General features: G+C 40.2%; 1 protein-coding gene across 1 annotated transcript in view; it reads left to right on the forward strand.

Annotated features, from left to right (window-relative positions):
• cdhr2 (cadherin related family member 2) overlaps positions 1 to 8,475 on the forward strand; it is a 14,412-nt gene extending 5,937 nt beyond the window's left edge. The window contains exons 14-31 of the mRNA XM_014331850.2: positions 66 to 215; positions 326 to 487; positions 586 to 647; positions 733 to 976; positions 3,059 to 3,298; positions 3,403 to 3,472; positions 3,557 to 4,141; positions 4,231 to 4,305; positions 4,433 to 4,482; positions 4,574 to 4,725; positions 4,936 to 5,032; positions 5,132 to 5,220; positions 5,334 to 5,405; positions 5,589 to 5,724; positions 6,716 to 6,837; positions 6,923 to 7,036; positions 7,136 to 7,213; positions 7,544 to 8,475. Coding sequence (XP_014187336.1) covers positions 66 to 215; positions 326 to 487; positions 586 to 647; positions 733 to 976; positions 3,059 to 3,298; positions 3,403 to 3,472; positions 3,557 to 4,141; positions 4,231 to 4,305; positions 4,433 to 4,482; positions 4,574 to 4,725; positions 4,936 to 5,032; positions 5,132 to 5,220; positions 5,334 to 5,405; positions 5,589 to 5,724; positions 6,716 to 6,837; positions 6,923 to 7,036; positions 7,136 to 7,213; positions 7,544 to 7,721 — 2,676 coding nt within the window. The 3' untranslated portion in view covers positions 7,722 to 8,475. The remainder of the gene's footprint in view (positions 1 to 65; positions 216 to 325; positions 488 to 585; positions 648 to 732; positions 977 to 3,058; positions 3,299 to 3,402; positions 3,473 to 3,556; positions 4,142 to 4,230; positions 4,306 to 4,432; positions 4,483 to 4,573; positions 4,726 to 4,935; positions 5,033 to 5,131; positions 5,221 to 5,333; positions 5,406 to 5,588; positions 5,725 to 6,715; positions 6,838 to 6,922; positions 7,037 to 7,135; positions 7,214 to 7,543) is intronic.
• The last annotated feature ends 4,025 nt before the right edge of the window (positions 8,476 to 12,500 follow it).

A 12,500-nucleotide genomic window follows, 5' to 3' on the forward strand; every position in this document is an offset into this window, starting at 1 on the left:
CCAATATCAGCTCTGTGTAACATTATGGATCAAACATAAAACTTTTGGGTCCTGGGATTTTACAGATTTCCAACACTCAGCTAATCTTGGATGGAGAGGACAAAGCCGTGTTTTCTGTGGAACCTCAATTTACCACTGTAGACAGCATCGTTCAGATCATGATCAGGCAGCCCGAAAATCTGGATTTTGAAAAAAAACAGCAAATGACTTTACAGGTAAAAATGTAATTAAAATAAGCCATATATATGCATGTGCCAATACCACTTATGTTTGTGACTTTTAAAACTCTTTACAATTCCAATGAGTTGCTCATATCATGGTGCAGGTGACTGCTGTAGATCAATATAAACCCACCTTCAGCTCCACTGCTCAAGTCACTATAAACATCAAGGATGCCAATGACAACAGTCCAACCTTCCAACAGGACACATACAGGTTAAATGTGTCAGAGCATTCACCCATTGGGACAGAATTGGCCATAATTACCGTAAGTTCCTTGCAGTCTGAATTCTCTCTCAGACATCTGGAGCTTTTATTCTTTTATTTCAGAAACTCTCACACGTTGTTTTGTTTTCTCTCTTTTAGGCAGATGATCCAGACACAATGGATAAAGGCAACCTGACATACAAACTTTTTCCCGACAGCATGTACGTCTTCACTTGTGGCCTACTGCAGTAATTCTGTCTTTGTCTTGCACGCAACACCTCACCAACAGTCTATGCTATGTTTCAGATTACCTTACTTTGACGTGGAGTCACGCACAGGCAAAGTTTATGTGAAAAGCCAAGAGCTCCTGGATCGTGAGCTCAGATCTCTGTATACAGCGACCCTACAGGCCAGAGACACAGATGGCAAGCCTGGCTCTACAGTACTGGAGATCACACTGACTGACATTAATGACAAGCCTCCAGTCATGAACAGAGATTCTTACGTGGCTTTTGTTAGAGAGGGCCAAGAGCTTGAAGTCAAAATAGAGGTAAGTTTGGCAGGGTGAGCACTAAGGACAATAGCTGTCAAATTAATTTTGATTAATTTATTTTTTTCATTTTGGGGGGAAAAACAGCAGCAGGTGGTGGTGGTGGGGCTATCAAATAATAGTGTAGTATAGTCTTTATATGCATTAATAAAGGCATCCCCATTGGCTGGCAGGAATTAACTGCTTAAAGGCAATGACTTCAATTCCATTGCATTCAATTCAACTTTATTTATATAGCACCAAATCACAACAACAGTTGCCTCAAGACTTCTCATACATACATTTACTTATCGCTTCTACTTTGAAGAGCCTAGAAGACATGAACACAAATAACAGGTTTCATGTTGCTGAAAAATGAAAAGCGCTTTATTGTGCATGTTAATGTTGGTAGGCAGAGACAGCAAAAAGTTCATGAGGCTGCAGCTGTGGTCATAATTTTCAAAGTGAAGGGTTTATATGGAACAACAGTCACACTGTTAGAAAAAACATCTTTAAAAAACAGTAATATTCCGGCAGCTGGGCGCCAAAAAATAATACCATAAAATAACAGAAAATAACTTACTCATAAAAATACGGTTATTTCCAGTAATGAAAATACAATTTGTTGCCCTAATTTTACATGGGATTTTGCTTTTTTCAAGTGCTTTTAGACATTAAATTAGGAACAATTTAATGTGATTAAACAATGAAATTACCTATAAACAAGGTCAATGAATGCGGCAATATGAATAATGATACTGAAATGTACAGAAATATACAGTTAAGAGTTGGTTTAAATAATAATGGATTGCATTCATATAGCGCGTTTTGAGACCCTCAAAGCGCTTTACAAATCCACTTTATAATTCCCCTCTGGCCATCACCAGTAGGTGGTAGGTGAAGTTTCTTGCCCAAGGACACAATGACCGAGAGTGTAACCGGCAACCTTCTGATTACAAGGCGAACTGCCAACTTTCTAAAAAAAGTTTATAAGAATCATTTTATATATTTTTCCATAGCATTACATTTGAATTTAACAGTCCAATCTTTCAAATAACAGACAAATATTTGTGAATGTATTTTAACAATCTAAATATGCATATGTACAGACAAATACATTTAAAAAACAAGAAAATTATGTTTTATTACATTACAGTGATTTTACGTTAATTTACATTTGAAATGTGAAATCACAGTCTATTGATGCAGATTTAATGATATTCTAGAAGAACAGTACAAAACTGTAAAATACACAGTAAAATACTTTTATATTAGGATTTTTTTTTACAGTGCATTGTATCTGACCTTAAACTCTTAGTTCAGAGCTTTTTAATAATATATATATTTTTAAAATCTGCTAAATTCCATTAAAATTAAGAAATATGGATTTAGGATATGTATAAGAGCTAGTGAAGTCTGATCCAAACATACATTTCTGGAGAAATTTGCATCACCCAATATCATGGCCTGTCATGTGACATGAATAAAGTGTGTAGCCAGGACTAAAATATTATTTTAAAAAAACTTTCCAAGAAATTGACAGGGAGTTATAATTTTCAAATGCATACACAGTCAAAACATGTCATCATAAATATGAAACATCACTTTTAATTTAAAATAATTTAAATGTGACTGAAATAAATTATTAATTATTAAGGAAAATATGCTTGATATAAACTAGATGTATACCATTCAGGTACATTTCATTTGACCAGATTCCAATAAATGTTTTACACTGTTTTACACAATGTAACAACATTACATCAAAAATGTACATTTAATCAAATGACTTAACCCTGTCAAGGCTGATCCATGAAATCATTTCCAGAAAATTGTATTTTTTTTTTAAACTGGAGTGTTTGTTGGACCCTCTGACAAATTATATTAAAAAAGAAATTACATTTCAGGTTACATATATGAGGTTTTGGTCAATATTGTACTTTTGTAGCCTTAAAAGTTTATGCGATACATGGCATTACTGGATTAAATTCAGCATTTGGCCATAAATATTTGTTTTCAGGCTTTTATTGCATTTTTGTTGTATCAGCAAAGAAAATCATCTTCCTAAAAGTGTCTCTTCTGATGTTTCTCTGCTTTGGACAGGCTACTGATGGAGATGAGCCCAATACTCCAAACAGCCAAATTGTGTATGGTATCGTGTCAAGCACATACAGTAAGAACTTCACTATAGACCCTGAAACCGGTGTTTTGACAAACAGTGTTGAACTGGATCGTGAGGCCTTGGATCCAGTGCTGGAAGGGGAGATTAAACTTGTAGTGACTGCTACAGACCAGGGTGAACCCCCGCTATCCACCAATGTCACAGTTACCATCAATGTACAGGTAGGTATTTTAGCAAGTTGACAGTACCAAGTTACAAGAGATGGTGTAAATGCTGGTACAGCTGATGACTGCCAGTGTTTCTTCTTCTTTATGATCCATTTCAGGACATCAATGATAACACGCCAACAATTTTTGCCCCATCTTACAAATTCTCTGTTAAAGAAGGAGAAAAAGGCAAGTATTTCACACCGCAAAATGTTTTAAGTATGAATTAAAACTGCATGTCAGGGTTTTAATTCATATTTATCATTCATTCAGGTGCATTTGTTGGCTCTGTTGAAGCTGAGGATTTGGACCAAACAGCAGAGTTTAATCGCATCTCTTTCAGCATTGTCGATGGGAGCTTTGGGAACTTCATCATTCGAACCTTCGCTGCCACAAGAGGTTTCATGGGAAACATCACTGTGGACCCAGACATTGAGCTGGACTATGAGAAAGGCCCCAAAAAGTTTAATATGAGGGTAGAGGCAGCAGATCTGGAGTCAAATAAAGCTACAGTGATGGTGGACGTAGATGTGCTTGATGTAAATGATGAGCGACCTGAGTTCACGCCAATAGCATCTATGACAGTGAAGGAGAACACCACAGTAGTGGAAGCTGTTGGGAGTTTTAAAGCGGAAGATAAAGACGGGAGTCATTCTCTGGTCTTTGAGCTGGAATCCGTCAAATGCAGATGCAATAACAGCCTGGATTTCTGCGACTGGTTTGTCCTGGATCCAAACGGAGAGGTCAGGGTCAACCCTAAGGTCACGGTGGATTATGAAAAATGCGACCAGGCGATTGTAGAGGCTCAGGTGGTGGACATTAACACAGAGAAGGGATATAACAACAGCGCCACGACAGGTCAGTAATGGGTTGTTTGCTGATAATAAGAGTAAGCCATTAAAACAAACAGCTTACATAAAAGCTGGTTCACTGTCATTTCTCTTCAGGCCTAATGGTGATCAACATTGAAGACATCAATGACAATGCCCCAGAATTCATTTTCTCAGACAGTCAGGTGTTTGGTGAGTCCTCTCAGAATAACCACTCGTCTGCAGTACTTACCAACAGGGCCACGTTCTTTCACATATCGCCCTAAATTTTTAAAACATTATATGAGTCCAACGCTGATTTTTTCTTCTTCTTTTATAGTTGTGGTGTCAGAAAGTGCAAGCAAAGGGACATCAGTTGCAGGGGTCACTGTGAGTACGACTGAAAAGCAAAAACACCTGACCTCATTTCGGCATGTTAACGATGCATGAAGCATGATGCTCTACTTCATGTCTTTCATAGGCTACAGATCGTGACAGTGGCATAAACAGTCAGATCGAGTTTAAAGTGACAGATGTGAAATTCCAAAACACCAACAATGAAATAAGTGACAAGGGGGCACTGTTTGAGGCTGTCACCACACAGCAAAATGACCGCTATGTTGGGATTATTCAGTGAGTACAAAATCGTCTCCTGCAGTCACAACTCGGTCTGCTCTGGTTTTTCTCACAAGTGTCGGTGTTTTTACTTCTACTTATATATTTACATTTATATTTGAGCAGGGATAATAGGAGCCCATGCACGTGTTGTTTTTTCCAAAATGATATTGTCATGGGTGCATTTTTATGGTTCTTATGGGTGTGCTTCCCTTCAACTATCCACAGATCTACACAGACACTTGATTTGACACTGAAGGGAAAGTATTTGGTAACAGTCTATGCGACTGATCCCGGCGGCCTGTCCTCTAGCACCGTGCTGGATGTAAGTGACGTGGGATTTGCTTACCCTGTGTTGTATATTGAAAACAGGCTATAAAACTTGCAGCACACACCAATGTTTGCATTCTTTTTATAACTGCAGATTTTCACAGTCGATGAATCCTACAAAGTCGAACTCAGGTTTGCAAATAATCAGATTGAGGTTGAAAAAAAGCTCAGTGAGATCAAGAGGTAATGTCTGAATCATTAGTAAAGACTATATCTGATCTAATCTGCTAATTTTCATTCAGTCACCACTTAAATCTACCCATTTTCTTCCCCCCGTCATCTTCTGGGACTCTTAGAGCACTTATGACTGCCACTAAGGCTGCCGTTGAAATTGTTGCTCTTAGGCCTTACAACAGTGAGACGTCCAGGTAAGTTCCCTTTCATATCTCCTTGCTTACTCCTATGCTTTGTTTTTCCTCACTAGGTGGTGCAATTGCACATGTAGACAAAATGTCAATGGCAGCAACTCCAGGTTTTAGGTTTTAAACAGCTGAAATGTGTTGATTTAATTTATGTGTATGTGTGTGTGTGTGTTTTAATGGTTCTCTCAGGGCTACAGAGAAAACTATTGTGGTAGCTTATTTTGTCTATGCCAATGGAACGGCCCTTACCTCTGTTCAAGTGGAAATAATGCTCTCTGATGCGGAACACTTTCCTAAGCTGATAGAGCTTGGGCTAGATAACATTGTAAGTACGGTTTTATTTTTTAAACACGGCAAAAAAAAAAAACTATTTTTCTGCCTCTTCTTTATATCTTCTTGGTCATTTCGTCATCATTTTTTTTATTCTTCTTTTTTGATAAATTGCTGTTGGCAGTCTAATACAAAGTATTTCAGAGTCAGCACAGGGGCAAGGGATAGTTCACTGATTCTTTTCACCAAGTTCAATGTGTGCTCCAACAAGCACTCTGGCTCCACCAGCAGGTTAAATTCAGAATTGTTTCATGTGTATCACTTTTAAAAAACATGCCTAATTTTCAATAATTTAGGATTTATATTTATTAAATATTAAAAGGCATTTGATTTCCCATAAAGGTGGATCACGTGATCTTCAGAAACAGCCGTAACTACGTTGAGATTAATGACTCAGTGTATGTAACATTACAGTGTATGTAAGGGATGGTGCATTTGAATTATATTGGCTATATGGAAAAATTACTTATATTAAATTACTTTAATATCAGTGTTGACCCGCCCACCCCCCCAAAAAAACATCAATAAAAACAAAAAAAATATGTAACTGATTTTTTACATGTACATTTTTTCATGGAATTTTATTACGTAAGTACAATGTAAAATGCTACATTTAATGGAATCTTGTCAAATGAAGTCACATTTTTTAATTATTTGAATAAATAAACCTTTTTATAAATTTTATATATTACAGTTGCATTTTACTCAAAATTATTGCTTTGTGTATATTGAGGGTGTAAAAACAATTTTTTAATGTAGATTTAGAAAAGTAAAGTAAAATATATTTTACAGGGATAAAGACATTTAAAATCTGGTTAAAGGAGACAGCAGTAGCAATCCCTTTGGTTCATTTTACAAAACAATTAACTCCAGATTAGTAAGAGGTCTGATAAGTCTGATCAGTATTAAAGGACCTGTGAAAATTGTGAGGTTAGTGTAAATATAATCTACATATGAAACTTGAAACCTGAAACCTCTGTTTTTAGGGGACTGCTCCCGAGGAAGAAAAAACGGTGGACACAGTAAAATATGTCCTGCTGGGGATTGTGGCAGGCCTTGTCATTGTACTTCTTGTCCTCACCACTTCACTCCTCTGCACTCGCAGAAAGTAAGAAAATGTGATACCTATGATTTCAAACAACTATGACCAGCAGGGAGTCTGTGTACTGACCACTCATCATTCCACCCTACAGCTACAGAAGGAAGCTTAAGGCTGCTAAAGCTGCAGAATCTGCATCCAGTATGAATTATGACAACCAGAAAAATGGTCTTATGCTACCTGGAACCAACAAGTACACTATGGAAGGGTGAGGAGACAAAACCTTATTCAGATAAATGAAATAGGCAATGGTATGAAACCTAATGTATAAGTTTGCCTTCTAACATGTGTCACTTCTCTCTGATAGTGCTAATCCTGTGCTCAACCTGAACATCGACACAACCATCGAGTTAGAAGAGAGCAGCTCTGATGATGACAAACACAGGTAAAACAAAAACAACAAGGAAACAAAGAACCCTGTCTGTAAATCGGTCCACTGCCTACAGAGAGCAGTTACTGGCTTCATCAACACAGTTTGATAAGGTGGCTCACGGTTAAACGCAGCTGCGCTCACCACTCTGTAGCTGTGCTGGTTAATAAACCGGGATGATTTCCAGGTGAACATTTTGCCACAGAGTGCCCACTACAGCATGTTGTGACAGAGCTGGCTCTGTGCTTCCAGCAATGCCATGTGATTGTTGTTTTTAAATCAAAAACCTTGAAATGATCATTTGTTCATATTGTCTCCCTCTTTCTCTTTGTTTTTCCACCAAAGCCATCTAAGCTTCAACTCCGACGACTCTGACTTGGAAAGTGCTCGACATCCGAAAGAGGATCCACCAGGGTACACTGAGCCTTTGCATGAAGCACTGACCCTGGCTGACCAAAACCAAAGCACTGACAACCCCCTCATGGGGTACAGCAACCCTGTATTTGACACCACAGATTTGTAATGTAAATAGTGAAGGCTAGATGCCTCAGCTAGACAAATGTAGCTTCTTTGTAATCAGGCATACCAAATCAAACTTATTATATAGTTCTTGATGAAGACTTCATCTTCAAATAGCCTTTTCTGTATTACAGATTTAACTTTGAAGCCTAAACACCCTTTACAAGCATAAAACTGAACCAAAAGGGGGATCCTATTTTGTGAAAAAGATCTAATTGTATAAAAGTGTAATGATTTCAAAGACCTTATTCCAATCCAGTCAGAGAGCTGAAGTATGCGAACTGCTTGTTTGCTGTAGCCTCATAGTTTGTACATAGGTATGAAAGTGAAATCAATATCGATGGCCTAAAAATATCAAACTCTTCCTTTATCTTTCTGTAGAGACAGTTTCAATCCATGCAGTATAAAAAAATGAATAGCAGCAGTGGTTAAACACACAAACTTCTTGCTTGATGCACATGTGAATCACTTTATTTTTGTTATTATAATAAGCAGTGGTTTAAAAAGGGTTTGAATTGCTTTTGAAAGAAACTGTTTCTTAAAGTTATACCAACACAGAAATCAAGAAAAACAGATAAATTTAAAAAAAAAAAGGTTTCAAAATCTCAGTGTATGAATGAAACCCTTATTTATAACTGTGTGTCTGACAAAATCTCGCTCTCTCTTTCCCTGTTTTAATTTGTCAGTGTTTGCTATGAAATTCTTGATGAAGAGAAAAAAAAAACTCATGCAGAGTGACTTCCAACAAGCAGCAGATTGAAAAGATTATTCACTGTTTACTGACACCTAAATGAATGTAACACAAGTGCAATCCATGAATAAATTCTGATCCTTTGAATGTGGACCTGAAGTTAATGCTGGTGAACACGGACATTCACTGACACTGTAACAACCGCTTGTTTAAAACACGCTTAAAATCATTGCCTTCGCATAATTTACAACAGGATCACAGATTATGGCATTAAAATACTGTGAGCACTCATGACTAAAAATACCCTGATATCAGGAGTCATTACTTTCCTCGAAAGGTGATTGTACGCGTCATCAGTTTTTTTGTCTTTTTTTTTTTTTACACTTTTCACAATACAAACAAGTCAAAACACTGCCAAATCTAAAGCAATATATAAGACATACAAAAGCCTGCACTGACAGTAGAGACTCCTCTTACAAAGAGATCAAGGCAACACTTAATCGATTTAAATATCCCCCAGGCCACCAGGTCACAAATCACACTCAAAACCTGTCATTACACTATCATCTCTCTCTCTCTGTCGAAGCTTAACAAGCTTTTTAGCAACCAGGAGAAAAGCTGGTTGCCATGGCTTCACATTGTGTGAGGTGAGTGGAAAAAACAACAACAAAAAAAGCACCAACAGCTAAAATGAGTCAGTGGATGGTTTCAGCGAAAAACACTAAAGGAGGAGAGCCAGGCTGATGATGACGCTGACGCATCGCTCTCATTTCCCCAAACGTCCATCATCACTCTGTCGGTGTGTGCAGAGAGATTTGTGAATAAGATACCAATCAGCGAGGGTGGGGTGTGTGGGGGATAAAAAGAGAAATCATAATTTATGGCTGCTTTCTCAGCGGTTAATGCTTCTCGGCGCAAACTTCATATTAAATGCTTTTGTGCTTGCTTGTCTTGAGCGAAGGTGTGAATTTTGTCCTTCTTTTTCTCACACCATCGAGACGACGTCATTCAGTGGATGCACTGGATAACAACCACGTGTATCAGATCCCATGTAAACTTTCTCTCCTGTCACTCAGTGGTATGAGCTCTGGAGCAACAGTGTGGCTGCTGCATGTTCTCCATCAGCAGGCGGAAGGGGTTTCTTCTGCGTCGGCCCGCTTTCCCATCATGCTCCCCTCTTCTCCCTGCACGACCCTTACCTGAACCCCCCTGGGCTATCTCGGGGGTCAGGGGTGTAGCTGTGGGGTTGAGCGGAGGAGGCGGTGGCATGGAGGATTGCCTCTTTTGCTTCTTCACCTGCTTCTCCAGGTGTTTCTGGATGGCAGAGCCCAGCACGGCTACTTCCACCACAGCTCCGTACACCTCCCACGTCATCCCCTTCTCATCCCAGCTCACCTCCTGCACTGGCTCCTCGCATTTCTCCTCATCTTTCTCGTTACAGTTTATTTCCTCCTTTGTGTTCTCTTCAACTCCCTCCACCTTTCTCTCTTGGGTTACTTTCTCCTCTTTCTCCTCCATCACCTCCTTTTTCTTTTCCTCTTTCTCCTCTATCACCTCCTCTTTCTTTACCTCTTTCTCCTCCCTTGCCTCCTCTTTCTTTACCTCTTTCTCCTTCTTTGCCTCCTCTTTCTTTTCCTCTTTCTCCTCTGTCGCCTCCTCTTTCTTTTCCTCTTTCTCCTCTGTCGCCTCCTCTTTCTTTTCCTCTTTCTCCTCTGTCGCCTCCTCTTTCTTTTCCTCTTCCTCCTCCACTATCTTCTCCTCTATGCTAGGCTCCTTCATGACCTGAGGGAAAGTCATAATCGTGGGAGTTCTCGGGGTCATGGGTGCGGTAGCGACAGAGCGAAATTCCACCTGCTGACCCACCTGCAGCTCAGCATCTTTAGTCTCTGTGCCCACAGCCCCACATTTTCCAAAAGAGGTGGGGAAATAGAAGGCCTGGTCTCCCTCAGGAGGGGTCATGGGGCTGGTGGCCACAGACTGACACTGTACTACCTCCAGGCTCACCTGTGTGCGGATGTTATGGCAGCCAAAGGGAGCCGGTGATTCAGGGATGGGGGATTTTTTTGCAGAAATAACTCTCTCTTCTTCATGTGCATCTTTGTCTTCGACCTCTGACTGCTCGGATCCTGTGCATGTTTTCGGATGTTCGCTGACAGCAGCAGAAGGTACTTTAGTTTGTGGATCGTTTGTGCTCCCGTGAAAACTTTCACTGAAGGACTTTCCTTCCTTCCTCTTTATATCACTGCAGCTTTCTCCAACCTCATCTTCATCTATTTTGACCATCTCTGGTTCAACAGAATAAAAAAACGACTCAGCCTCGTCCGTTTCTTCCTCCTCATTGTTGCCATACTGGGTCACCAAGATTGTAATGTCTTGATCCATACTTCCCATCCTCTGCTGCTTACACTGCTGATTGCTACCCTCCACACTTACATGTGCGCCTATTAACTCAGCATCCACTCCATTGGTGGAACTCTCAGTCATCTCCTTTGATGTAGTAAATTTTAAAGTTTCAGTTGTTTCTAACACAGCATCTGCTGAAACTTTTGTCTCCTGCTGACCAGTCTCCCTCTGCTCCTCATTCTTTTTTACTTTCTCGTCCCTTTGCACTGGCTCTCTCCCGATAACCTCTGGGAAAGCCATGCTATATGGGGATTTGGGGGTCATGGGGGATGTGGCGACAGAGCAGAACTCCACTTGCTGACCCACCTGCAACTCTGCATCTTTAGTGTCAGTGCCCACAGCTTGAGGTTTCCCAAAAGAACTTGGGAAGAAGAAGGAATGGCTGCCCTCTGGAGGAGTCATGGGGCTGGTTGCTGCCGAGCAGCACTGCACCACCTCGAGGCTCACCTGTGTGCGCATGTGGTGCTGCCCAAAAGGGGCCGGGGAGCGTGGGTCATAAGGGTCTGGAGTTGATGGGACAGCAACTGAGATTTTCTCAATTCCTGCATCTTTTCCTCTGTTGAGATTTTGATCTTCAAAGTTTTCCTCTTGAATTTCAGGTTTTCCATCTCCATCACTCAGAAACTTGATCGTCACCTTTGCATCGTTATTTGTAGCTGCTGTCGTTGTTTTATTGTGCTCTTCTGTTGCAGGCATGGCATCGATCCGTGTGCAGTTTTTAACTCGTTCAGTGTCTGTTAGGTCAGCATTGCTATAATCCCCCCCTGAAAGCACTTGATCTTTAGATATTAGGTTTTTCTCTTTCTCCTCAACAGAGCTGACATTCCCCTGTAGTGCCGGCTGATAGTCCCCTTGAGTGGTTGACTCTTGACTCCTGTACAGTTGAGGTCCTTCAGGTGCAGCAGTGCTATCTGAGCCTCCCGGATGCCCCCCATTATCCGTCTTCTCGCAAGGCTGGTGGTCCTCCGTGACACCTCTCATCTCATCCTTAAGGCTTCCCATTCTGTCTCCGCATTAAAGGGCTAGAATTACCTGCAGGAATAACACAGCAGTGTGAAAGTGTCCGTGCAGTTAATCATCGGGAACAAGCACAAGCGGACGATAAAAATATTCTGTCATGCGTTATGAAACGAAATTGATATTATTCAGTTATTCAAATAGACACAGGAGCATCACTGCTACTACTTGATCAGAATTGTTTGCACACTTACTTTAATATCGCAGGACTATCTTTTTAAATACTTTAAAATGAGACAAAGTCAAATCTTCATGCCCAAAAATATCTCATTATCAGCTCCTGTCTGAATTCTATTCTAGTCCATAATTACATAACACAAACAGCGTGCACATGAATTCAGAGTTGTTTTCAAAATGTAACTATAAAACAAGCATGATTACAAAAGGAGATCTCAGAAAATTCGGACATACCTCAGCAGTCTAAAGTCAGGCTGAAGCCACTCCACAACTCTTCTTCATATTTAGGTCAAACATTGCAAATCTCAGCACCGATTGCGACAAACATCTGTCCGTGCATCTCCCCCCGGTGATTGATGCTGATTGCAGTGGCTACAGGTTTGTCTCTAGAAGAATCTATCTTAGGCAATCCTCGCTCTTTAGGCTGTGGCTGTGTCTATTGAAAAGCTTCACATTTCCAGTTTCCCTGGAAACCACGGTCGGGTTTCTGGCAGT

Source organism: Haplochromis burtoni, unplaced genomic scaffold (assembly GCF_018398535.1).
Source record: "Haplochromis burtoni strain Fernald_Lab_line unplaced genomic scaffold, NCSU_Asbu1 Contig_19, whole genome shotgun sequence".
Taxonomy (NCBI): Eukaryota; Metazoa; Chordata; class Actinopteri; order Cichliformes; family Cichlidae; genus Haplochromis; species Haplochromis burtoni.